This window comes from Schistocerca serialis, chromosome 6, assembly GCF_023864345.2.
Source record: "Schistocerca serialis cubense isolate TAMUIC-IGC-003099 chromosome 6, iqSchSeri2.2, whole genome shotgun sequence".
In the NCBI taxonomy this organism is placed as follows: domain Eukaryota; kingdom Metazoa; phylum Arthropoda; class Insecta; order Orthoptera; family Acrididae; genus Schistocerca; species Schistocerca serialis.
Window position 1 is genome coordinate 479895062 of NC_064643.1, and position 24815 is coordinate 479919876.

Below are 24815 nucleotides of genomic sequence, written 5' to 3' on the forward strand. Positions count from 1 at the left end.
GCTCGTTGTGCATGGCAGCTTAAACCCTCGATGATAGGTGACATGCTAACCGAGAATCAAAAGACTGCGTACACATAAAGACGAGATATACCAGAAACAACTGGCGCCACCATGTAACCAAAAATGACCAATGACAAACATCGTCGACAGCGAAATATTAATTAACAAAGGGTAAGAAAGTGGCGCTAACAGTGTCGCTCAATTATTTGACCAAGGAGAAAGGAGGCTTTTAGTAGCGTGAAGTACACGCCAGAATCTGTGCATTGTTATATTTTGTAGGATGACCGGTACCAAGGTAATGCTCTGTATTGGAAGATTTTCCCGATTGTCGTAAGCGCTTGAGATTCATATGCTGTGTACTACTGTTCTCCACGGTCCTTATGGTCTGACCGGTATATGACATGCCGCTACAGAGGGATAGCGTGTTATTTATTCGCCTGTGCCAACCGACTTGTGATATCTCTCTTGATACAGCCAAACTGTGTAATCTTGCTTACTAGATCGAATTCTCTCCCTTCATCCGCTACTGTGTCGTTTCCAATTTTGATGTTAATGAAGTTGCTATTCTCTACCCTGTTACTCATCATCATAGTAGTGTTTGGTTTACTTTTATTTAACGTACGTACTGTGCTAAGATTCTGTTCATACCTTTCAACGGTTCTTTTAACTCTTCCTTAGCTTTAGTATCTGTTCCTCTTGCACACTTATTCTCCTTACTATTTTTTTCGCTTCTTTCATTGCTTCTTCGCCGCAAACTTGAACGCCTTACACGCTTCCTAGCTTGTATCTGTTGACCCTCCTTTCCTTTTCCGCCCACTTAGAATCTGTAGATATTGTAGATTATTCGTCCATATCTATACTTTAGTCTCAGCCCTCTAAGTATTTTAAAGACGTTATTCCACGCTGCATTTGTCGAAATCTTACTCTAGGCCCGTAAATATCAAGAGAATTTCCTGATTTTTCCTTCAGTCTGCCTTCCATTACTAAGCGCAGAATTCTTCATTTTTTTTATTTCTGTTCTGTACATAACTGTGCTCAAGCGGCTGACAAACAAGACGTAACAGATTAATCTTACGACAGTTCTCCCATTCACGCACACATACATTCTTTGGTAAAGAAGCTCAGCGACACAACCTATGATTTTGCGAATAACACCCTGCACTCTCTACCCTCAGCCCGACCCCTACCTCACCCCGCCGTTAGCGTGTAGGAAGAATGACTGTTTGCACACCTTGGAAGAAGCCCGATTATTCTCATTCCAAAAGTTATTATTTAATAAGAAAGAAAGAATATTTTTATTTGTCTCTGAACATACGTTCTCAGAATTTTAAGGCTACTCAAATATCTAATCAATAGCTCAACTCGTCCGTGAATCTTCCTTCATTCCACCATTAAACCGACTTCATATAGGGTTCACAAACTGATAAATAGTATTCAGGAATAGGCAGGACACAGCGACTTCACCCGTTGATGAAGACTTAAGAGGTTTTTCTTGTCAAAGGATCAGCCTTGAATCTGCTTGCCTGATTAGTAAGTGAGATCGTACTTTCTTAAATCACTTCGATTGGAATAGGTTCTTGTCAAGGATTCCAGTGTCTGATATTCGTTTGCATTGTTAAAGTATATCACGGCTTTCCTCCTACACAAGAAATACCGTTTTCGGTTTCTGCGTTGCTAATCGAATTTCTCCTCAGAGGATACTTTTTACTGGTTTCAAGGTGACTTCTGTGTCCTTGATTGACAAAAGTTTTAAGGACGATACTTTCAATTGCTAAATCGGCAACTGGCTTCAGTAAACCGTTAGCAAATTGAAAGCACTTACAGGATGAGGCAGGTAAGACATGGATGGATGCTCAGCGTTCTGGCGCAAATGAGCCGATCGGAACTGATCGATCGCCGTATCACACTCTGCCAAAACGTTATTTGGAAACAGCATGGAGCAGCAGATGGTCAGCACATCGCTCTCCCGGTCGTTGTTGACTTCGTTGACCTTGCAGCCACTACTTCGCAGTCAACTATTACCTCAACTGACGTCCGAGGTTGAGTGCACCTCGGTTCAGTCCTCCAACAAACGAAAAACACTGGCAGAACCGATAATCGAACCCGGGTCTTTCATACAGCAACCAGAAACTCTGGTCACTGAGCTATGGAGATAGACCACAAGACTTTCCACCGTAAATATATCAATAACAGGTAAATACGTTTACCTCGAATTTTTGCTAAAATACATTGAACAACGTAGCGAATTTTCTGACATACACAAGTAATTGTTAATGTTTATAGCTAGCAAATTATGATACAGACTTGTTCTTTAATGTATTTTTTCTGTGCTATTGAAAAGAGCCTTCTAAGAAGGATTCGCCGACGTAACAAGTGGAACCACAGTCTCCCCGTCCCACGTCAAACGCCTGCCCTGTTGTACCAGTTGTAAGGGAAAACGCAACTCAGTTGCAACATATTACATCGTTGTAGACAGTATCCAACGCCACAGGAAAAGGTACGTAGTCCCCTTTAAAACACAAAACAAAGTCGGTGTCATAACTCGGTAGCTATAAACGTTAAAAATGATTCACGTAGTCCTGTATTTACTCTTCCTGGATACGTCTGTGGCGGCTCGTCTTAGCCTGAAACTCCGACCAGTGGACTATTAAACACGAAGTACACATTATTTAGACGTCTGATTACGCACATTGCGTCGTAGATTTTTGTGTACACAACGTGTCTTCTTCTCCATCGAGCTTCAGATTGTTGGCAGCTCTTCACCTGCATCTTTTGGAAGCTAATTTTTCATTTCTGAATAGTTATAGACTTTTGGATTATGTACAGTTTGTTTAAATTTTGTAGCTTCTGTTTACTTCGTGTCCGTTGTAATGTTTCTTCTTGGAAATTTACAAAAATGTCGAAATGTGTGTGAAATCTTATGGGACATAACTGCTAAGGTCATCAATCCCTAAGCTTACACACTACGTAACCTAAATTATACTAAGGACAAACACACACACCCATGCCCGAAGGAGGACTCGAACCTCCGCCGGGACCAGCCGCACAGTCCATGACTGCAGCGCCTAGACCGCTCTGCTGAAATTTGCAAGGTACTGGCGCTGACGTATTATGGGATCAGTCCACTCGTGATTTCTTCTCTGTATTGTTCTCCTAAATGACCTTTCTTCGCCAGTTGCCTGTTGTCCATGTTTCACAGCAACACGATGCTACGCTGCAAATACAGCTCTTAACCGCTTTTTTCCTCACATCAGTATTTATGTTGAAACTTCCTGGCAGATTAAAACTGTGTGCCGGATCGAGACTCGAACTCGGCACGCTGTTTTAATCTGCCAGGAAGTTTCGTATCAGTGCACACTCCACTGCAAAGTGAAAATTTCATTCCGGGAATATTTATGTTGTCTGATCAAAGCATTTTTCTTGTATCAATGAAGATTGATTTTGCTAATCTAATTCCTCTGTTTTATTTCTGCTTTGCTCCTTCCAACTTCTTTATATTTTTTTTTCCCCTATGTGAAGATATACGTGCTCTGTTTTGTTTCATTTTATTTCCGCTTGTTTTAGTGTTTACTTCCATTTCAGTGTAACACACGAATATTTCTAAGGACGTTAGTGGTACATAAAGTGAAACATAAGTGACGGTGCTGGTTTGAAGACCAAGGGAAGCTGCTCAGCCACTTGCTCTTCCTTTCGCTTAATGTTCTGGCCTCCCGTTACACGCAAAATATTGTGTACGTCTCAAACTACAATACATGGAAGAACCTGTGTACAGAAGTATAGTTTCAAATGCGTCTGTCAGTGAGAAGGGGCCTGAAACACACCGGCAGAGCTGTAGGGTGGGGCGTTGTTTACTTGCCACTGGTGCGACGTGCTGGCTGTGTCCGGCGCCAGGCGACAGCGGCGCACCCTGGCCACCCCTAGGCGGCCAGGGCCAGACGAACAGGACCAGCGCGCTGGCGCCGGCGTGGCTCAGCCGCAGATAACAGCCGCGTGGGAAACGGACGGCCGCCCGGACCACAGGCGCTCCAGCAAACCCCTCTGTTAGTTGCCCAGTCGGTGCGGCTTCCTCAGCCGCGGGAGCAGCTCAGTGCTGGACGGTGACAGGGTGATAGTTGAACTGTACGTGTTCTCCGTAGCAGTTGCTTATATCACTTTCACGTCAAAATCAGCTCCTCAGTAGTTGGCCACGAACTCCGTAATTTTGGGAATGTCGAAGAAGGGTCCTCTAATGCCGCTACCCGATTTTAGAAAATTGCCTTCCAATTAGAAGAGCATGTACACTATCCGATCACAAGTATATGGGCACTCCTATGAAACGCGGAATTTACCTCTAGATTTCACGAAAGTGGACTCGACACTGCATAAGCAGGCGGGGAGTATACTGTTGACATTACAACAGCTGCAACCAGCAGAATGAGTCTGTCGAGAGAGCTTCAAACGTGCGCTGATCACTGGATGTCGCCAGAGTAACAGCTCAGACAGGGATATTTCAACCTTACTATGGCTGCCCAAGTCCATTGTTGATGATGTGATTGTGAAGTAAAAACCCGAAGGAACAATCACAGCGAACCCAAGACGAGGCAGACCTGATGTGCTGAAGGACAGGGACCCTCGAGCAGTGCGGACGGTAGTTGAAAAAATCGCATGAAATTAGCGGAAGGAATCACTCCCAAGTTAAAATGGAAAGCGCACTGACTGTGCGTATGGAGACAAAAAGAATGGAGTATAATGGTCCAGCAGCTCATAAGTCACACATTTCTATAGTCGATGCTAAGCCACGGACAGTGGATGACTGGAAACGATCGATTTGGAGTGATGACTCACGCTATAGCCAGTGGCAAACCGATAGAAGTTTGTCGGTTTGACGAATGCCTGCAGAACCTTACCTACCATAGTGCCAATAGTGAAGAATGTAGGAGATGGCTTTTCAGTATAGGGGGTGTTTTTCGTGGTTACCTCAAGAAAGGCTAAATTTCAAGGATATGAACACAGTCAAAAATATTGTTTACTATGTATGGTAGAGGAACAGTTCGGAGACAATGACTGTATAAGCATGTCAATCTATCCTGTTACAAACATCACCTGTGTGGTAATATTTTGTGTACACTAACCTTGCCGAAAAGGAATGTCATGCTCAGAGTTCCAACCTGAACCCAACAGAACACCTTTGGGATGAGTTAGGACGTCGACCTATCTTCAGACCAAAATGTTCAATATCACTATCATCTCTGGTTTCGGCTCTTGAAGAAGAATGGTCTGCCATTCCTCCACATTTATTCAGTCTCGGACACGAAAGGGTTGATGGACGATTTTGTGTCCTTCCTCTCTGAGGACTATTCCCGCCTTGACACACAAAGGATTGAGAGGCCGAACACGTCGTAGCTTGGTCCCTTTAGCTCCATCCATCCATCCATCTACAGACATTCCTACACCTAATTAAAACTCTCCCCAGAAAACTTCAAGGTATCACAAAGGCGAAGACAGGAGACACTACGCATTAATTTCCACTATAAGGTGTCCACATACTCTTTATCAGATAGTGTACGTACAAGGTGATTTAAAAGGTTGCGCATAAACTGAAGGTGCTTATAGTGTTGGATGTAATCCTAATGCAGTGAATATGGTTGAATGCCAGGAACATCAAGGCGAATTCTTTCACACGTGCCATAAGCTCAGCAAAGACGATGTACTGTATACTCAACGAAATTGTGCACTACAGAAAGTGTACAGAGTGGAGACCATCACGTTCCACACAGGCATAATATCTTCTTAGAAAATTCTGGTCCTCTCTAAGCACGCTAGGGATTACATCAAACTCATCGGATGTAGAAAGTATCCTGGCGAGAAGTGTTTCTTCGTCTATCAAGAGGAATCAGATCAGAGGAGTAGGTTGTGGGGGGTCATGCAATTGGACTTCCCTTTCCGATCCAGTGCCCGCGATGCCTGGAATTGAGCAGATGTGTAAATACATCAACTGATACACAAGATCTTTACGGGTTGAGGACAGACGGACCCCGCTTGAATGAAATGCAGTTGGAAGTACATTTTCTCTTAACTTACGGTCGTTGTTAATGATTATCCTCGTTGTTCTTGACATACCGTAGCTTTTATTGGTTCAAGATTATTTGTAAAAAACTCAAGTTCCTACTCCAAAGTTGTTGTATCTTGATTCCTCTATCAACTCTTTATGGGCATCCTAACGAATCTCCCTGTATATTCGAGCAGACGAGTGTTCCATACTTGGGAGAACGTCAGATGCTCCCAAGAGTTTTCATTGTCATTTAACACCTTTTTTCTCAGAAAAAAGATCTGCCCTATCATTCTCATTTTTGAGCGTAAATTAAGAGCAGTACAGTCTGACTTACATGCAGCGAAATCTAAGTGGTGTCTGTTCTGGTACCGTTCCAAAATCAAACAAGAAAGCCAAAGAAAGACGTATTATGCAACGGAAAGATGGACAGATTGTATTTATTGAAGTGTTCTTCATACAAAGTTAAATGTTATCGGCCGGCCGCGGTGAGCGAGCGGTTCTAGGCGCTTCATTCCGGAACCGCGCGACTGCTATGGTCGCAGGTTCGAATCCTGCCTCGGGCATGGATGTGTGTGATGTCCTTACGTTAGTTAGGTTTAAGTAGTTCTAAGTTCTAGGGGACTGATGACCTCAGATGTTAAGTCCCATAGAGCTCAGAGCCATTTGAACCATTTTGGAGTGAACCAAAGCGATGTTGTTCGGACATGGAGGAGATACAGAGAGACAGGAACTGTGATGACATGCCTCACTCAGGCCACCCAAGGAGGAACCCTGGCAGCAACGCCACCATGTTGAATAAAGTGTTTCGTACAGCCACAGGACGTCGTGTTACGAATCAAACTGTGCGCAATAGGCTGCATGATGTGACACTTCACTTCCGACGTCCATGGCGAGGTCCATCTTTGCAACCACGGCACCAGACGGGCCCAAAAACATGCCGAATGGACCGCTCCGGATTAGCATCACGTTCTTTTCACCCATGAGAGTCGCCTAATGCTTTCAACCGGACAATCGTCAGAGACGTGTTTACAGGCAACCCGATCAGGCTGAACGCCTTAGACACAATGTCCAGTGAGCGCAGCAAGGTGGAGGTTCCCTGCTGTTTTTGGGTGGCATTATTTGGGGCCGCCGTACGCCGCTGGTGGTCATGGAAGGCGCCGTAACGGCTGTACGATACGTGAATGCCATCCTCCGACCGATAGTGCAACCATATCGGCAGCATATTGGTGAGTCATTCTTCTTAATGGACGACAGTTCGCGCCCCCACCGTGCACATCTTGTGAATGACTTCCTTCAGGATAACAACATCGCTCGACTAGAGTGGCCACAATGTTCTCCAGACATGAACCCCATCGAACATGCTTGGAATAGACTGAAAAGGGCTGTTTATGGACGACGTGACCCACCAACCGCTCTGAGGGATCTACGCCGAATCGCCGTTGAGGAGTGGGACAGTCTGGACCAACAGTGCCTTGATGAACTTGTGGATAGTATGCCACGATGAATACCGGTATGCATCAATGCAAGAGGAGGTGCTACTGAGTATTTGAAGTACCGGTGTGTACAGCAATTTCGCCCACTACCTTTGAAGCTCTCGCTGTATGCACCACCTCTGAAGGTCTCACTGTATGGTGGTACAACATGCAATGTGTGGTTTTCATGAGCAATAAAACAGCGGAAATGATGTTTGTTGATCTCTGTTCCAATTTTCTCTGCAGATTGCGGAACTCTCGGAACCGAGGTGATGCAAAACTTTTTTTGATGTGTGTATTTGACGAATAAAAGTCTGGCGACTGTCTTTATTTCGGTTTTTATCGGTAAAGGGAAAAGGTGGACTCTCACCATAATTTTTCCATTATGAACTTCATGTTAAATCTGAAAAAATTCCACTAAGATAGAAAATTAAATAGAGAGGGGACCTGGATGAACTGAAAGAACTAGTGATTATTGAGAGTTTGAAGAAAATTTAATAGCCAAGATAGCATTCAATTCTGTTCATTCCTGGTGACCAGTTTCGAACAGTTAAAACTGTCATTTTATGATCTTCAAAAACCTTGTTGTTAAATGTCATGTTCCATTATAACTGTATCACACATGCCATGTTGGCATTATAGTCCATAGTATGTAGCACATTGCACACATGCTTGTTAAAAACTGGTTTGTCACAAATAAAAATAATACAGCTAAACAGCACCTTCTGTAACTAACATTCCACTTATGCTTGAAGTACATAATTCTGTAGTTCAGCTGAAGAATGGGAAGGGAATACAACAGAAGACAAGTAGATAGCTTTGAGATATGAAATAACGAAGGCAGCACTAGGTCAAATAAGTAAAAAATTTTGAATAACACACGAGATATTGAATTTAATTTACCAAAAGAGAAAACATGAAAATGTAGCAAATCAAGGTGGTCAAAGAACACAGACGTCTAAAAATATGGGATTCACAGAAAGTGGAAAATGGCTAAGCCCTTACACATCCTCCATACAGCCGCGAACTCTCCCTACGTAATTTCCATATTTTAGGAGTCGTTAAGAAAGATTTTAGTGACCGTGGATTTGTTTCGGACGGAGAGATGCGCAACTGGGTACAATCATTTTCCCGTAGACAAATGCAAACATTTTTCCATGAAGGCATTGACCGTCTTGTCTCACAGTGGGAGAAATGAATCAAGAGTTATGGCGATTGCTTTTGAAATAATTCGCAAGTGATATACTTTTTTCCATTCGTCTCGTTTTCATCTGACTGCCTCCTATAGTCCGGTCAGAGACAGCTAATTACTTGGAAGGGCAGTCGAACGAAACGGATAGTGTCTTCAAATTGGGTTAAAGATGAAAATCAACAAAAGGAAAACAATGAAATTAGGCATTCCTGAAGGAATTAGAAATGAAACATTAAAACTAGTAGATGAGTTTTGCTACTTGAGCAGCAAAATACTGATGATGGCCAAACTAGAGAGGATATAAAATACAGACATTAACTAATGACAACGAAAAAGAAATTTTTTAACATGGAATATAAATTTCAATGTTAGGAAGTGTTTTCTGAAGCTACTCGTATTTCTCTGGAGAAAGCCTATTACGGAAGTGGAACGTGGACAACAAACAGTTCTGACGAGAAGAAAATAGAATTTTCTAAAATTTTTTGTTACAGAACAACACTGAAGGTTAGATGTGCAGATAAACACCCTAATAATGTGTTACTGAATCTGAGGGAAAAGGAGAAATTTACGTACAGCGCGCCTAAAAGAAGGGATCGACAAGCTAAGGAACCGTCAGGGTGGTAATGGAAGAAAGTGTAGCTTAAAAATTTTAGTGGGGTAAATACAGAAAGTGTTCTGACAAGACAGCTATTACTGCGGGTTCTTTGACTACTCGCTGAGGTGACACATAGGAACTGTAACTCATGAAAAATTACTTCACTTTATCACAGTAATGAATATAAGATTTACTTAACTTTGACACCGTTCTTTGCCACAAGAGTGCAGGATAATTCACAACAGTCATTGACTAGCAGAACATCACCTGATGCACTAATTAACAAATATTATCTAGAGGTACAACGTTCAACATGTTGGTCAGAAACTTTGATAACTTGTTGGCTCCAAACGACGATGACGACTGCTGAAGCTGAGGTCGCGAACTGGGGCAGAGCTCTTGCATGTTCAACTCCATGCTATATTGACTTCAGCGTGAGGACGCTGCTATACTGAGTGGGGTGGGGTGTCTTCTGGGGTGTCTCTCATTGGTTGTTGCGGATTTCAGCGAGCCCTCATAATGTCTGTGGTATCGATATGCGTAGTCCTCTTTGTGATACCGCGATCTCTGGACGATACCACAGAAACTGTTTAAATGGACGTAGGTTACGGTAGCTACGCAGAGATGAAATGTTCCTCAGGATAGACCATTCTGGAGAGCTGCATCAAACAATTCTTGGGACTGAAGATCATAGCAATACAAACAATTATTTTTGAACAAAAGATCCATCATAAGGTCCCAAGTTTCATGACTGAACAAAGCCATGGGAACGTTGGAAACTCGATGATGGAGCTTTCGCTCCAAAACAGGTATTTGAAACCTTTTTTTTCTTTATTGTAGGGTCCACTATCGGCCAAACGGCTGGGAGCAGGCGACGTCAACAGTAAGGTGCAGGTATTTACGACCTCCGGGTCAGCAGAATTGCTTCCGCTTCTCGGTGGCGCCCGTTGAGCCGTCCGTGGCGGCACCCCTGCCCCATCTTGCAACACACGGCCGCGACTACCTGTCGCTACCGGCGCCGGTCCGTCGCCCTCGAATTACTGCCATAAAAAGCTACACAGCTACCCTTTCCAGGGCGTCGGCGCCAGCAAGCCATTTGCACTTCTCTGAAACACAAGAGTGTCTCATTCCACTATTGTTTCATAGCTTTGTTAGTTAGCAACACCCTTCCAAATTCCGGCAGGACTCGGGTTCCCTTTGCGACGTTGGCGCTTTCGAGTAGCATTCTGACACGCGCTACAACTTGCCACCGCCATTTCGGAAGGAGTTTTAGTGTTAAGTTACACGAAGATGTTGAGGCGTGAATGTAATCAATACTTCCGTGTTCGATTATTTATTTATACACTATTTTATCAAGTATTCGTACACCTGTATCTAACGACGAATTTACTAGATCTCACGAGAAGCGAACCCGCCATTACAAAACGAGGCGGGGAATATTGTGTTGTCAGCAGAGAATCAGAAACGGTGGAATGGTTCGGTCAAGAGACATCGATCACTTCGAACTTGGACTAGTCGTTGGATGTCGCCTGGGCAACAGATCCATCAGGGACATCTCAATCCTACTAAAGCAGCCCGAGACGATTTGTGGTGATAAGATTGTGAAGGGGAAACACGAAGAAACAACCACAGTTAAAAGAAGACCATGCACCTCTTGTGCTTCTGACATGGACCGTCGATCATTGAGGAGCATTGCTGTAAGCCAGCACAATGTGCAAAGAGAGTTAAAAACAATCGATACGGTGATCGAGAAGCTCCTCATAAGCCAACATTTCTGTAGTCAATGCTAAGAAGGGAACCGTACAAGCTTTCCCTTGCCGATTTGATTCATATTGACACGGTGTGTAGACCACAACTGGGGCTTCAACATATGTAAACAGGAAGATACAGCTCTCAACCGTTTTAGGTGAAAGAGTTTCAAAATTTTAGGCGCGCTTATATATTGTTCAGGATCGCTAACGTACAAAAACTCCATAGACGAGCGAGTAAGCGCTTAGTTTCATAAGCGCGAGGTCTCCCGATCAAATCTCGTCGCCAATACCATTTTTCATTCACACGTAATTCTAACAGATTTATTATGAATGTGCGAATAACCAATATTTAATGACTTTTTTATTATTTTCCTAATCTCTATCCCGAGAAAAGAGAAAAAGTTTTTTTCTTAAGGAGAAAAGAAATAAAGAATCGATACTCGAGAACTTTCAAATCAGTATAGCCCTTTTATTTATATTGCTGTATCTACATCATTTATCACAAGTACGGTTAGCCGGACAGGCTTTTTTTGTTTGTTTTTGTTTTTTTACCATAGTCGAATGTCATTTAACGGTACCGCTGCCAGTTTCCATCCCCTCATAGCTCATTTAAGCTAGAGCCCTCTCTGACGCTTTACATGTTGATGATTAGTTTAACGCTTCCGCGTTTCCATATTGTAAATGTAAGAAGAGGGACTCCGTTCGTCTTGACCATGCGTATCTTTACCTGTTCCTCTCAGTATTTTTCAGACAAGGGACAAGAAGATAGTCGTCCTCCTTAAATCTCCCAGTTCGTCTCAAAGTTGCTTATTCATCGCATATGTAATTACGAAGACTATTTGCTCGGATAAGGTGCATTAAACGATATCATTTTACTGAGGTACCACCTAACTTTCCTTCAGGTAAACAACTGGCCGTATGTATGAGAGTTAAGCGATGTGCTTTGCTTCAAATGCATCGACCGATCAAAACACTACCAGAAATGACCCCTGTGTAGAAGTCAGTCAGGCTCTGTTAAAACTTCAAATTCCATATCTTCCGCTTAGTTCAAACGGTGTAGACAAGAAACAACGTTTGTTCTAAACGAGGCCTATATGCACACACCCCAGTACTCTCCTACAACCGTTACATGTTTGATAAAATAAACGTAATAATATTGTACCAGCAACAGAACAGCCAGCAAAGTTGCAAGGAATTAATGTATTGAAGTAATATTCAGCGCGCTACTTGGTTGAACATCAGTGGATTACTAATAACAGATCCTTCAGAGGTGGTACACGCGTGAGCATATATACACTGAGTCAGTCATTGTCGTATGTGAACATAACATAAAGTGCTTAAATCTCGCTTGCTGCTTTGAGGTAAGATTACGTATTTCACGTGTAAACAAAAAAATCCTTAAGATTTGCTCTTACTGCAATGTAGGGGATTGAGAGGTTTCTTGAAAATTGCAGTATTCAACACATTTAGAAACACCATATACTTGTATTATTCGTATTGAGCATGTTTCTAACTTCCGTACGTTTCCAGCTGCTCCCCTATACAAAAAAAAAAAAGAAAAGAGAAATGCTACACGGTGCCACGACAATAAAGTGAAAGTAGAACATTGATATTTCAGTGACAAAAATTTACATGAACGGAAAATGAACGTGTGGAATGTACATTAGTTTAGCACTATAATCTGGTAAACATTTCCGAGCAAAATTCTCAGACTAGGAAGTAATGTGCATCTGTGTCTCACTATTTTCCAGTCTGATGTGTTTACGAAATTATGTTGCTCAACAAGAGCACGTATTTTAATTTTTTATCCACATAAGTTTTTAGCAGTGAGATGTTTCTATGTTGTAATATTCCAGTAACCGACTTTCGCTTTTTTAATTAGTAGACTGCTGCAAATGCGTGTAAGTCTGAAACGCGTTCAGTACGGGAAATAAAAATGCATGATGCGGTTGAAGATGTTGAAGACGGCATGTTCTTGAGTCAGACACTGTTAACAAATAGACTCCTACTGTGGTAGGTTTCGTAACATCTAAATGAAACGGCGCTATACCAATTTATTATTTTACTGTAAAAAATTTGGCTTCGTCATTATTTTTAGGGCTGACAGACAGTTTCTAGGCGTGTTTTTATTTATATTCCGGTTAATGATATACGTTATGTTTTATACGAACTAAGTATTAATAATAGGCTCCTATGTTTCTTTTACATTTAATTAACAAATTGCGTATTGTACTAAAAGAGACTGACAGGAGGGAACTCTTCTGTCACATTATTAGCGAAAGTGTGCCATGTAATAGCACAGAACAGCAGCATGATAGCAATTTACATCAAAATGTAGATAGATAAAAGTATTTACCTCACTGTTCTATTTCTTGGAAATCTGAAATCGTGGCTGATAACAGAAAAACTGGTTCATAACAAACCCATTGTTTTTACAATTTCAGGCTTTCGCCAACCACTTCTGATGGATCAGATCAGCTTGTGTGCATGTTTGTATGTATCAGGTAGCGGTAAAGATATGGTAAAAGCAGAAGCTTCGTTCTACATTTAAGTTTAGATTTCCCTGTGCAGAATTATGTTAGTTCACATTTCTTCTTTGATGCTATCCACAGAACAAATAACAGTCGAACAGCATGCCAGTGTTGTTAAGTTCGCTATCAGTTAGATTCAGTGACATTCGATAACGTCAGAATTTTGTGCGTCGCTCAGTATTGATATTGCTCGTATCTGATGTACATCGACCGATACTGACTCTTTTTTTATTGACGAACCGCTTACACACGTTTCGTTCGTCTCAAGAAAGCCCGCCAATAAGACCACAAATAGGACAAATATTTCTTCGGGCATATATAGATATATAGGCGAACTCAAAAATAAATACAGAATTTGAAAGAGTTGCTAGCCGTTTAAGAATTGAAACATTACATGTATAAATAACAAGATGGTTCTAAAACCACGCTCTGAAAGAAATTTTAAATACGTAACAGGAATGAATGACGGGATTGGGAACAACACCATAACCTCAAAGACATCTGCAGGGAGAATTTTGGCCTTCTGTGAAGCGCGTAGTTCCTCCATTGCTTTCAATTTTTCCGTATTACCTGATTTCTATCCACCGGTGATTTATCACGAAATATTATTGCTTCGTTGAACTAAGAGATCAGATGCAAATGCGTCGAGGTTTTAATGAAAATCATATTTCTACGGAGTTCATTTTTATTTTTCAGGTATCAACCGTCCACTACTGTTTTAACTAAATTTACGATGCGTAGGCGTCGAATTTCAAACCTTGTCCACCACCATATTCTCAACCGCTAGCATGAGGATTAACAAATTCCTAACATAAATAAGAAACAATGAGCGAGCAACAATCATCTTTAGACAACTTGTTAATCACTGAGTTTATTAGAATTGTAAGTTCCTTCCGAAGTGAAAAAATAGGAAACCAAATCCTAATTAAATCTGCACATCTTACTGCATTCCCCATTTTTGTTTTTGAAACAATCTATCGCCTGTTGTCTTAAAACTGGCCATCTGTTATAAGGTTTATGCCTGATAATATTTTCCATATTATTTGAATCTAATGTCACAGATCATTGCTACTCAAATATTTAAATTTCTCCAGGTTGTCTAGTACCCGGCATTTAAAATTAATTAACAGTGAAATGTAAATGTACATCTTTATTAATGAAACTAAAAGCGAAGGAAAGAGTGATAAAATCTATGCATCCAAACTGGCAATTTTTTCCGCAATTTGCAAGTGCCTGTGTTTAGAGTATGTGCCACGGCAAATATTCGGCACTAAACCGAACAGGTTCGTATGTGGATTCATAACAAAATAAACAACTAAACAAAATTACCCGATACCAATATTTAACGGTTAACTCTCTGTTCACTCACCGCATAATTAAACCTTATGCCTTGTCTTTCTGTACACTTGAGAGTCTCATACGAAGCTTTAACGAACGTTTTTCGCCATTTTGCGTCCAATGAATAGAACAGGAAACGCAGTTTTCAGCAAACAACTGACAAGCGTTTTCATCTCTGGCGCTAGAAAGATGACAACTTAATTAAAAGCACAGACGAAAGGACAAAATGGGAAACGAGTGGAATTTAAGAGAACAAATTATGCGTATATGGTGCTATTTTTATTTTGGGCAGCGAAAAGCCCGTTGTCTGTACATTCACCAGGTACTTCGTCTTCGATCTTAGAATTTTCGATACTTCATATGGAACAATCACTTCGATAATAGGCTTAACCACTTCAGTGTTACAAGAAGTCGTATTGTACTGTACGTTGTAACAGAAAAGCACAAAAACACACACATTGCAAATATGAGCATTAGACCAGCAGTGTTATGGTAAATTATGTAGCGTGACAACCCTGCACCTTGTACTGAAAGTGTGCCGATTAAGTAACGTTTCATTACAAGCTACCGTATGTCACATTCAGCTAACAGTCAATACTGAGAGATGTAGTTCCATAATTGCGTGATGGGGAATTAAGATGTTCCCACTTGTGCATTAAAGCGTTGTATCAGTAATAGCATAAAATCCTGACGCGTTATTACAGCCACATTTCATATCCTACGATATTTCTGAAATTAACTGTTCATTCGTGGACCGAGTGAGATGGTACACTGGTAACGCGCTGGTCTCACGTTCTGGAGTATAGAGCTTAAAATCCCCGTCCGATCATTCATATTTAGGTTTGCCTAGATCGCTAATGGCAGTTACTGGGATGGTTCCTTTGTAAGAGAGGATCATAAACCAAGTAACCAAGTAACGGACGAAAAAGCACACTACTGGGGTATGCAAAGGTGAATGATGAATACTTAATTCCACATTTCCTTTGAGCAAGATCTGTGAACGGTAGAAAAAGACGGCGTCCGGTCTCTTGTGCGAAGCGATGTAGAAAAATGCTGAGAACTAGTGTGGTATATTGCTCTTCATGACTCAGTAACGAAGTGAGTGAAAAACAACAAGCCAATTGTGGTGATCATGATTTACTTAAAATGAATGCGTGCATGAAGTGTCGATTAAATAAATGGAGTCAAATAACACTTTTCAAACAAGACAGTATAGCACTGAACTAATATCATTTTTTAAGTACCGTAACGTCACCTACAGCTACGAGGGTTGAATGAAAAGTAATGCCTCCACCTTCGTTAATTGGGTTTGGATGGGAATATTTTGATTATTCAAACGCAGAAATAATCCTTAGAATATGATCTTCAATTACCAATATTCACTTTTCCACATAATTACCAGCTAATTGGATACATTTCTCCCAACGATGAATAAGTTTTCTGAACCCGTTACGGAAGAAGTCGACACACTGTTTCCACAACCACAGTCTCACAGTTCTCTCGTAATGGTGTACCCACGTTCCGTCTCCTGTCACAACTGAATGGAGGAAGGCGTCACCTCTGTTCTCGTAACGCGAGAGGAGTTCCTGGCAAATTTCAAATCTGTGCACTTTCGTTTCAGAGGTCAACATCCGGGGTACCCATCATGCACAGATCTTCCGATAGCCAAAGAAAGCAATAATGTGACCGACACGTTCTTGTGAAATGCCGATTGTGCTTGCAATTTCTCTCTGAGTTATACCAAGATCGTCTTGAATCAATCTGTCAACGTTTTGCTTGTGAAACTGGGTTGTTGCTGTCACAGGACGTCCAACTCTTTGTTAGTCACACAGGTCAGATGTTCCCGCCCCCAACATCTTTAAACTTACTCGCCCAACGATGCACAGTATTCACATCAACACAATCACAATAAACTGCTTTCTGATGAATCTTCTTTGGGGTGACGCCTTCTGCTGTCAAGAATTCAATGACTGCACGTTGCTTAAATCGCACTGACCGACCGTCTGTTCAGGGTTCCATACTTCACACTGTTGCAACACAACTGTTCAATGCTAAGGCTTCCCGCCAACTGGAGCTGTAGAGAAGAGGCTACGGAACAAGTCAGTACCTGCAGCATACCAATGCTGCCAAATGTTGAAGAGTTACGAAGGTGGAGGCATTACTTTTCAGCCAACCCACGTACATCCATAGTCTGTAAGCCATGCGAAGCGCATGGTAGACGATTCTGTTTACTGCGTGCCACATTTCGCTGCAGATATAAGTTTTTGTCACAGTTTCACACAATTTTAAAATGAGACTATTAGAAACATCCGTACAGCATTTTCATATCCGACAAATTTTAATCGAGCGTAGAATTGGAAAAGGAAGTATTCCTTCATTTTCTTCGAAATCTATTTAGAGAAAGAAAAAAACTGCGCAAATACATACCTTTTCTGTTATGTTTCCACAGAAGTCTATCCATTCGTTGTAGTTCGTACAGAAATTCAGATGTATTGAAGAATATGGTACAAGCCGTCAGCTTTGTCCAGTGACATATTCAAACAGCACACTGTCTGTGAAGTCATAGCCTCACGTGTATTTTAAGTATCTCAATACCGAGGGCCTCCCTGCACCAATACGAAGTTTTCCGGCGGGTTTGTTCAACTTTGAAAGAGCTGGACTACCGTTGGAAAATAGGGTTTTTCACCTGGAACGTAAAGAGAACTGTCGAATGCCCATAATATAAAAAGAAAAAGATTCGCAAGACAAACGTGAAGTCACAATGAAACTATGATTTGCCAACCACTAATTTAAAAAAGAATCATAACTTAAGTGTATTATGTTATATGGATGCTATTTAGGGGCTGCGACTGTCCTGTAAGGTTTTTGTTAAATAATATACGCTGCAACAGTCACATGTTATGAATATTTCATTAGCAGGACGCCTTTCGGTAGCACGTTGCCATCACCAGATTGCATTTACATTCACTTTTACATTGTAATTAGTATGAAGTAAGGTTAGTTTTCAACAAAAATGTAAGTAAATGCACTAACAGAATGACTAATCGTGTTAACACACAACGTACACACTATAACATATCTATCTTCCTGACCAGGCGTCTTTTCGATACATAACCTCACTGGCACACACCTCACTCCATGTTAATACGATGTAAAAGTAACTGTAAACGCAGCTGATAATGGCAGCATGCGGCGAAACGCATAGTGCTAATGAAATATTAGTAACAAGTGGCTTTTTCAGTACGTGTTATTTCAAAAAAAGAATCATGTTGTGACTATTATCTTCCAGCCCCACTTTGGCCTCGGGCTGTGGGCCAGATCTGTCTCACAACCACTTCCATTTTTAAAAAAAGTGCTAACGGAGAAGTCATTGGTCTAAGCGGAATGGTTGTATCACTACCTTCAGTACAATCCAATATTCTTCAGTAAGCTGTCCTTACGCTAGAGTTTCTTCCTGACAGTGGTTTTTACCATTGACGGCAACACTTCAGAACTGTCTGCGTACCAATGTGGCGCTGTTTCTCTGGAACTTTAGAGTTACGAAGCATGCAGTAGATCATTTTCACAGTTGGTGCGGTAGCCTTAGCCGGCCCCAGTGGATGGGACACGGCGGCAGCCGGTCTGATGGTGGTATTTTGCTTTCAGGGCATTGCGATGGGAACGCCGCTTTGTGGGAATTGAACCAGGACGCGATCACCTGCTGGTTCGCCGGTAACGTATACCTACACGCTCTGTACGTAGTATGGAAGATATTCCTCACCAGTGCAGCTGCCTCTTCGTGCCCCTCGAAAAGATAACATCGGTAACAAAACTTGACGATAAAATTTGTAGTCCCACTTCAATTTCTCCCATGCAGCCCCCCTCCCCCCCAACCCCACCCTCCCAAAAGAAGGAGTGAAAGTAAGAAGACGATATTGCAATGTCTGTGTTGTTAGGAAGAACAATGCAATTTTCCTTCGGACATGCATTCATGTCTGAAGGAACAGGAACTGTAGCGGCTAAACCCATCATGAAATATATTTGTACTCGCGAATACGAACAGCCATTAGCTGTATAATGGAACGACGAGAATGAAAATCATTGTTGTCTTTTCCTTATACAGGAGATGGTTCACATTCGCAATTGAAAATCGTCGTCGTCATTCCATTACACAATTGATGATTGTTCGTGTTCACAGCTGCGAATACATGTAACAGAAGTAAGAAGAATTATTATTTCTTTTTTGCAACACTTCAGTTTTTCGCGAATAAATCTGGCAGATTTTCCTCTTAAGTACAGTCTTTCTTATGGCGCCCTTCATACGCTGTCGAACACCTCTGTAACAGTGTTTCCTCGAATCCCATCAGTAACAGAAATTTTCGTCACTAAGTGCTGCCCAGCAAGGAGGAAAGCAAGAGTGCGTTGTGGTGTGGAAGGAGGCAGTAGGGGGAGGGGGTCGGGGTCGGGTTTGCTTAACATTTTTGACAACCGAACTATGGGCCAGTGTTCAGAGTGCATTGCAAAACGTCTCTGCAATGGCTAGTGGAAACAAGATACTAACACTGTTGATGGTGATACATCGTTCGGATAAGGCCGATAAATTCGGTAGCCGTGTTAGTGTGAGGGTCAGTCAAAAAGTAATGCGTCTTTTTTTTTTCTCCTTAAATAAAGTTCGCTAAGAGAAACATTTCAATTTGGCGCTACTCCGCAAAGCTTCATTGGAAATTTGTGGTAAGTTCATATGGGACCAAACTGCTGAAGTCATCGGTCCCTAGGATTACACACTACTTAAGCTAACTTACGCGCGCGCCCGAGGGAGGACTCGAATGTCCGACGTGGGGAAGCCGTGCCAAACGCGGAAATTCGCCTTAGAACGCAGGGCTACCCCGCGAGCAATGCCTCTTCTCCAGTCCACTTCAGTAGTAAGTTTCTGCATCAACAGATGCATGCAGTCTCTTGCAAAATGGCCAACATCGATGTTCGTATTAGACAGTGTTCTGTGCTAGAATTCAGGAACGCAGAAAGTGAAATGCCCTTTCAAATTCCTGAAAGACTGAAACATACACTCCTGGAAATTGAAATAAGAACACCGTGAATTCATTGTCCCAGGAAGGGGAAACTTTATTGACACATTCCTGGGGTCAGATACATCACATGATCACACTGACAGAACCACAGGCACATAGACACAGGCAACAGAGCATGCACAATGTCGGCACTAGTACAGTGTATATCCACCTTTCGCAGCAATGCAGGCTGCTATTCTCCCATGGAGACGATCGTAGAGATGCTGGATGTAGTCCTGTGGAAAGGCTTGCCATGCCATTTCCACCTGGCGCCTCAGTTGGACCAGCGTTCGTGCTGGACGTGCAGACCGCGTGAGACGACGCTTCATCCAGTCCCAAACATGCTCAATGGGGGACAGATCCGGAGATCTTGCTGGCCAGGGTAGTTGACTTACACCTTCTAGAGCACGTTGGGTGGCACGGGATACATGCGGACGTGCATTGTCCTGTTGGAACAGCAAGTTCCCTTGCCGGTCTAGGAATGGTAGAACGATGGGTTCGATGACGGTTTGGATGTACCGTGCACTATTCAGTGTCCCCTCGACGATCACCAGTGGTGTACGGCCAGTGTAGGAGATCGCTCCCCACACCATGATGCCGGGTGTTGGCCCTGTGTGCCTCGCTCGTATGCAGTCCTGATTGTGGCGCTCACCTGCACGGCGCCAAACACGCATACGACCATCATTGGCACCAAGGCAGAAGCGACTCTCATCGCTGAAGACGACACGTCTCCATTCGTCCCTCCATTCACGCCTGTCGCGACACCACTGGAGGCGGGCTGCACGATGTTGGGGCGTGAGCGGAAGACGGCCTAACGGTGTGCGGGACCGTAGCCCAGCTTCATGGACACGGTTGCGAATGGTCCTCGCCGATACCCCAGGAGCAACAGTGTCCCTAATTTGCTGGGAAGTGGCGGTGCGGTCCCCTACGGCACTGCGTAGGATCCTACGGTCTTGGCGTGCATCCGTGCGTCGCTGCGGTCCGGTCCCAGGTCGACGGGCACGTGCACCTTCCGCCGACCACTGGCGACAACATCGATGTACTGTGGAGACCTCACGCCCCACGTGTTGACCAATTCGGCGGTACGTCCACCCGGCCTCCCGCATGCCCACTATACGCCCTCGCTCAAAGTCCGTCAACTGCACATACGGTTCACGTCCACGCTGTCGCGGCATGCTACCAGTGTTAAAGACTGCGATGGAGCTCCGTATGCCACGGCAAACTGGCTGACATTGACGGCGGCGGTGCACAAATGCTGCGCAGCTAGCGCCATTCGACGGCCAACACCGCGGTTCCTGGTGTGTCCGCTGTGCCGTGCGTGTGATCATTGCTTGTACAGCCCTCTCGCAGTGTCCGGAGCAAGTATGGTGGGTCTGACACACCGGTGTCAATGTGTTCTTTTTTCCATTTCCAGGAGTGTATGTAAGGTGATGCAATAGATAGTGGATATCAGCACTGTTAGACGATAGGTTCGTCGTCGCTGTAACGAACATCATTGGCTGACGGCTGACAGGTCTGTCAGTGCTTGCAGTGACTCTACACAACATTCGGCGAGTCGATGTCGTCATTCGTGGTGACCGCAGGTAGACTGCAGATGATGTGTGTCGCATGACCCCTTTCAATAAAGGCGGCGTGATCACGATTAGTCAACAATTGGGATACTTAAAGGTTTGTGAAACTGGGGCATCAAGAATATCAACCGACCAAAATTTAGAAACAAGAAAAACAATTAGAGAGAGAGGAGTTTCTGGAAAAAATTGTGACCTGGGACGAAACATGGGTTCATTTTTTGAACCAGAATCAGAGGCAGTCAACGGAATGCAGTCACAGAAATCCACCGAAGAAGAAAAAGTTCAGTCACGGAAAATTATGGCTACAGTATCCTGGGAGTAAGAGGGTGTGATTATTGTTGATTTTTTGGAGCAGGGATGCTCAACAAATTGTGTGCAGTACGTCAGAATCACCAAACAGCTTAAAGCACGTCGTCAACGATTCACTCAACAAAAGCAATGACGGACGTTCATTTTTTTTGCGTGACTATCTTAGAACACACACTAGCTTTCACACAATTGAAGAGATTGTGAAAACTGGATAGGAAGTCTTGCTTGATCCACCTGTTCGGGCCGCTATAAGCTCATCACGGTATTCACTTTGATGATGAGGAAGCCGTGCATCAGTGGCTTCAGAAACAGGACCATACGTTTTATCACACTCGGATATATGCCCTTATTGAAAGATGGACCAAAATTGTGGAAATGGACCTAGATTGTACTGGAAAGTAGGAAATTAATCGTCAGTGTTGTCGTTTTTAACCTATGTACCTCCACTTGAAATTCTTAACAAAAAAATGAAAAAAGGGATAAGCAATTTTTTACTGACGTCTGGTACCATTAGAGCCAAGCAGGCAATGCGCTGACTGCGAATGTAACTCACCCCTTTCCTTCAGCCACATGTTTCACCTCTATCAGTGTTCTCATTAAATGCTGTTAAAGTAATAACTTGACTGGGATCTGAACATGCGCAACTTCTCTACACAGATGGATCACGCACTTCTGATTGAGCCGGAAGAGCGTATCATGACGAACAGACACGCCATAGTGGCCAACTCCGACACCCTCCGAAAGTATCTGTACTTTCAATGGAACTTCCTGCAATACTAGAGGGACTTAAATATGCTGAAGGATTATATACAGATAAAATCACTATTCTGACAGACACGCGATCAGCATTGCGCTCTTGCGGAATGGTATTGTTGGTAATACCAACAATTACTTGATGTACCAGATTATAAACCTTATTGAGAATACAGAGCACTGTAACAAAAAGAGTCACCATGCTGTAGGTAAAGGGGCACCATGGTACCAGGGTCAATGAAATAGTCGACGACATCACTAGGAGTGCCTTCCACCGTAGAAAAAGACGTACGAGCACATGTCTTACACAAACCTGCAAGACGTGTGGCAGCAGATTGAGAACATTGTGGAACAGTACGTGGCACCTATCGTAGCAACGAAGGGGAAGAGATTACGTAGCATTACCATAGTCCGATTAAAGTAACTGGACGTCTGTCAGTTGCCACTCCACTGTTGCCACATCAGCTGCCGACTACCGCTCGGTTACAGGTGACACGTAAACACGGCGCGTCACTTCACAAATACTGTTACTGTGCAACGCGAAGCAATTTTGAACGTGGCCGCCTCGAGGTATGTTGGAAACTGGAGATGCTCTGTCGACATCTGATTTGAAGCGACGGTAGTTGGGTGGCGAATAGTTAAGCGAAGGAGTCTGCGTCCGACTCCCGGCCGGATCGGAGATTTTCTCTGCTGATGACCTGGTTATTGTGTTGACCTTTCGTATCGTCATAATTGACATTCCACACTTGAGATGGCTAAATAGGCAGGTCCCAAAAGGGGGAGGGGAAGTGAGCAATGACTGAACTGCGCCAGACGACGCGTTTTGTGGTCCTAAACTCATCTCCTAAGCTAACCACAACCCCGTGAAGCGGAGTGAATCCGAGAAAACGACGGTGACAATTGGCGGAGGATCTAAAATCCCGATCAATTTGTTCATCGCGATTAACGCTGACCTCTACAAGCAAACTCAAGACAGAAGAAGTTCGGTGTTATTTTATCCACGTTGAATCTTATGAACTCTGCGGCAGTTATTAGAAAAAATATCAGTTTCAGCTCTAAAATGAAACACTAATTTCTCGCTGTCATTGATTACTACCTGAAACGATCCGCACACTGGCTAGACGAGCTGCCGCGTTACCAGCCGATTAGCAGTCCTCGTTGGCGCTTGGTTGCTGATTATAGGCGACACAAATCCCAAAAGAAAAAAATAACGGTAGGAAGAAAAATAAGAGAACATAAAAAGTCAACATAATGATGAATAAGACTTGGCACAGAATCAGAAATTAAAAAAAATACGTTTAAACATCAATTGAATGAAGATGATAAACTCGTCTGATTAGACATAGAAAAAAAAATTCGCTGAATTTCATCGCATCTACCAACTTCTGCATATCAGATCTATACGCTAACCATTGTGCTATGCCATCACACAGGGATAAGCAGTTGTTATTATGACTGTGTTGTCACAGTCACAACAATGAATAGCAGCCGCCAAAACTTCAACTTCAAGCAGTGTCGCTATTCATGATTCTGGATACGAACAAATCTAGAAAGAATATTGGACAAGGAATTGGAAGTGAACTGAATAACTGTCGTGGCAGTTTCGCAAAGGCGTGACGTTGAGCGCTCTGACTGGAGGAAACCAGCTCCAAGGCGTGAAGTGTCAATTAATCACACTACAAGTATCCCCGCATGACAGTGGTACTCCTTTGGTACGTACCAGTACTTCAGAAAGTTTCTGTCACCATGTTCACCTCCGCTTTAACTACTGACGGCTCCGACTGTACTTCTATCGGCTTTAACTGATTGACCACCCCTATTTGATTGTATCGCACAGGAAGAAGTCGACCAAATCATTTTTGGCTGCCAACTGCGATACTATGCGACAACTAACTTCCTGCGGTGTTCAGTGCTTCGTGGACAACTACTTTCACCAAAATCACGAGGCTCTTCGCAACGCTTGATGTCACTCCATAAACATATACGCAATTGTTTAGCGTCTGAACGTAACACGATATACTCGATATGTTTACAACCAATGTAAATATGCTATACGAGTCACGGACGTCTGTGTTTGTGTGAGAGAGACTGGATATGACTTATAATTTATAGCATATCATGACTTGCCTCAAAGGCTATCAGAGTGCATTATATCCGAAGGCCACAAATAAAATAACAAAAAACATACTACGCAGCAGCTGCGACCAGAGATATCAACAATCGCTCT

General features: G+C 42.9%; 1 protein-coding gene across 1 annotated transcript in view; it reads left to right on the forward strand.

Moving 5' to 3' along the window:
• The window catches only part of LOC126484942 (uncharacterized), a 330159-nt gene that overhangs the window by 66659 nt on the left and 238685 nt on the right, over nt 1–24815 (forward strand). The window contains exon 2 of the mRNA XM_050108543.1: nt 10131–10315. Coding sequence (XP_049964500.1) covers nt 10131–10315 — 185 coding nt within the window. The remainder of the gene's footprint in view (nt 1–10130; nt 10316–24815) is intronic.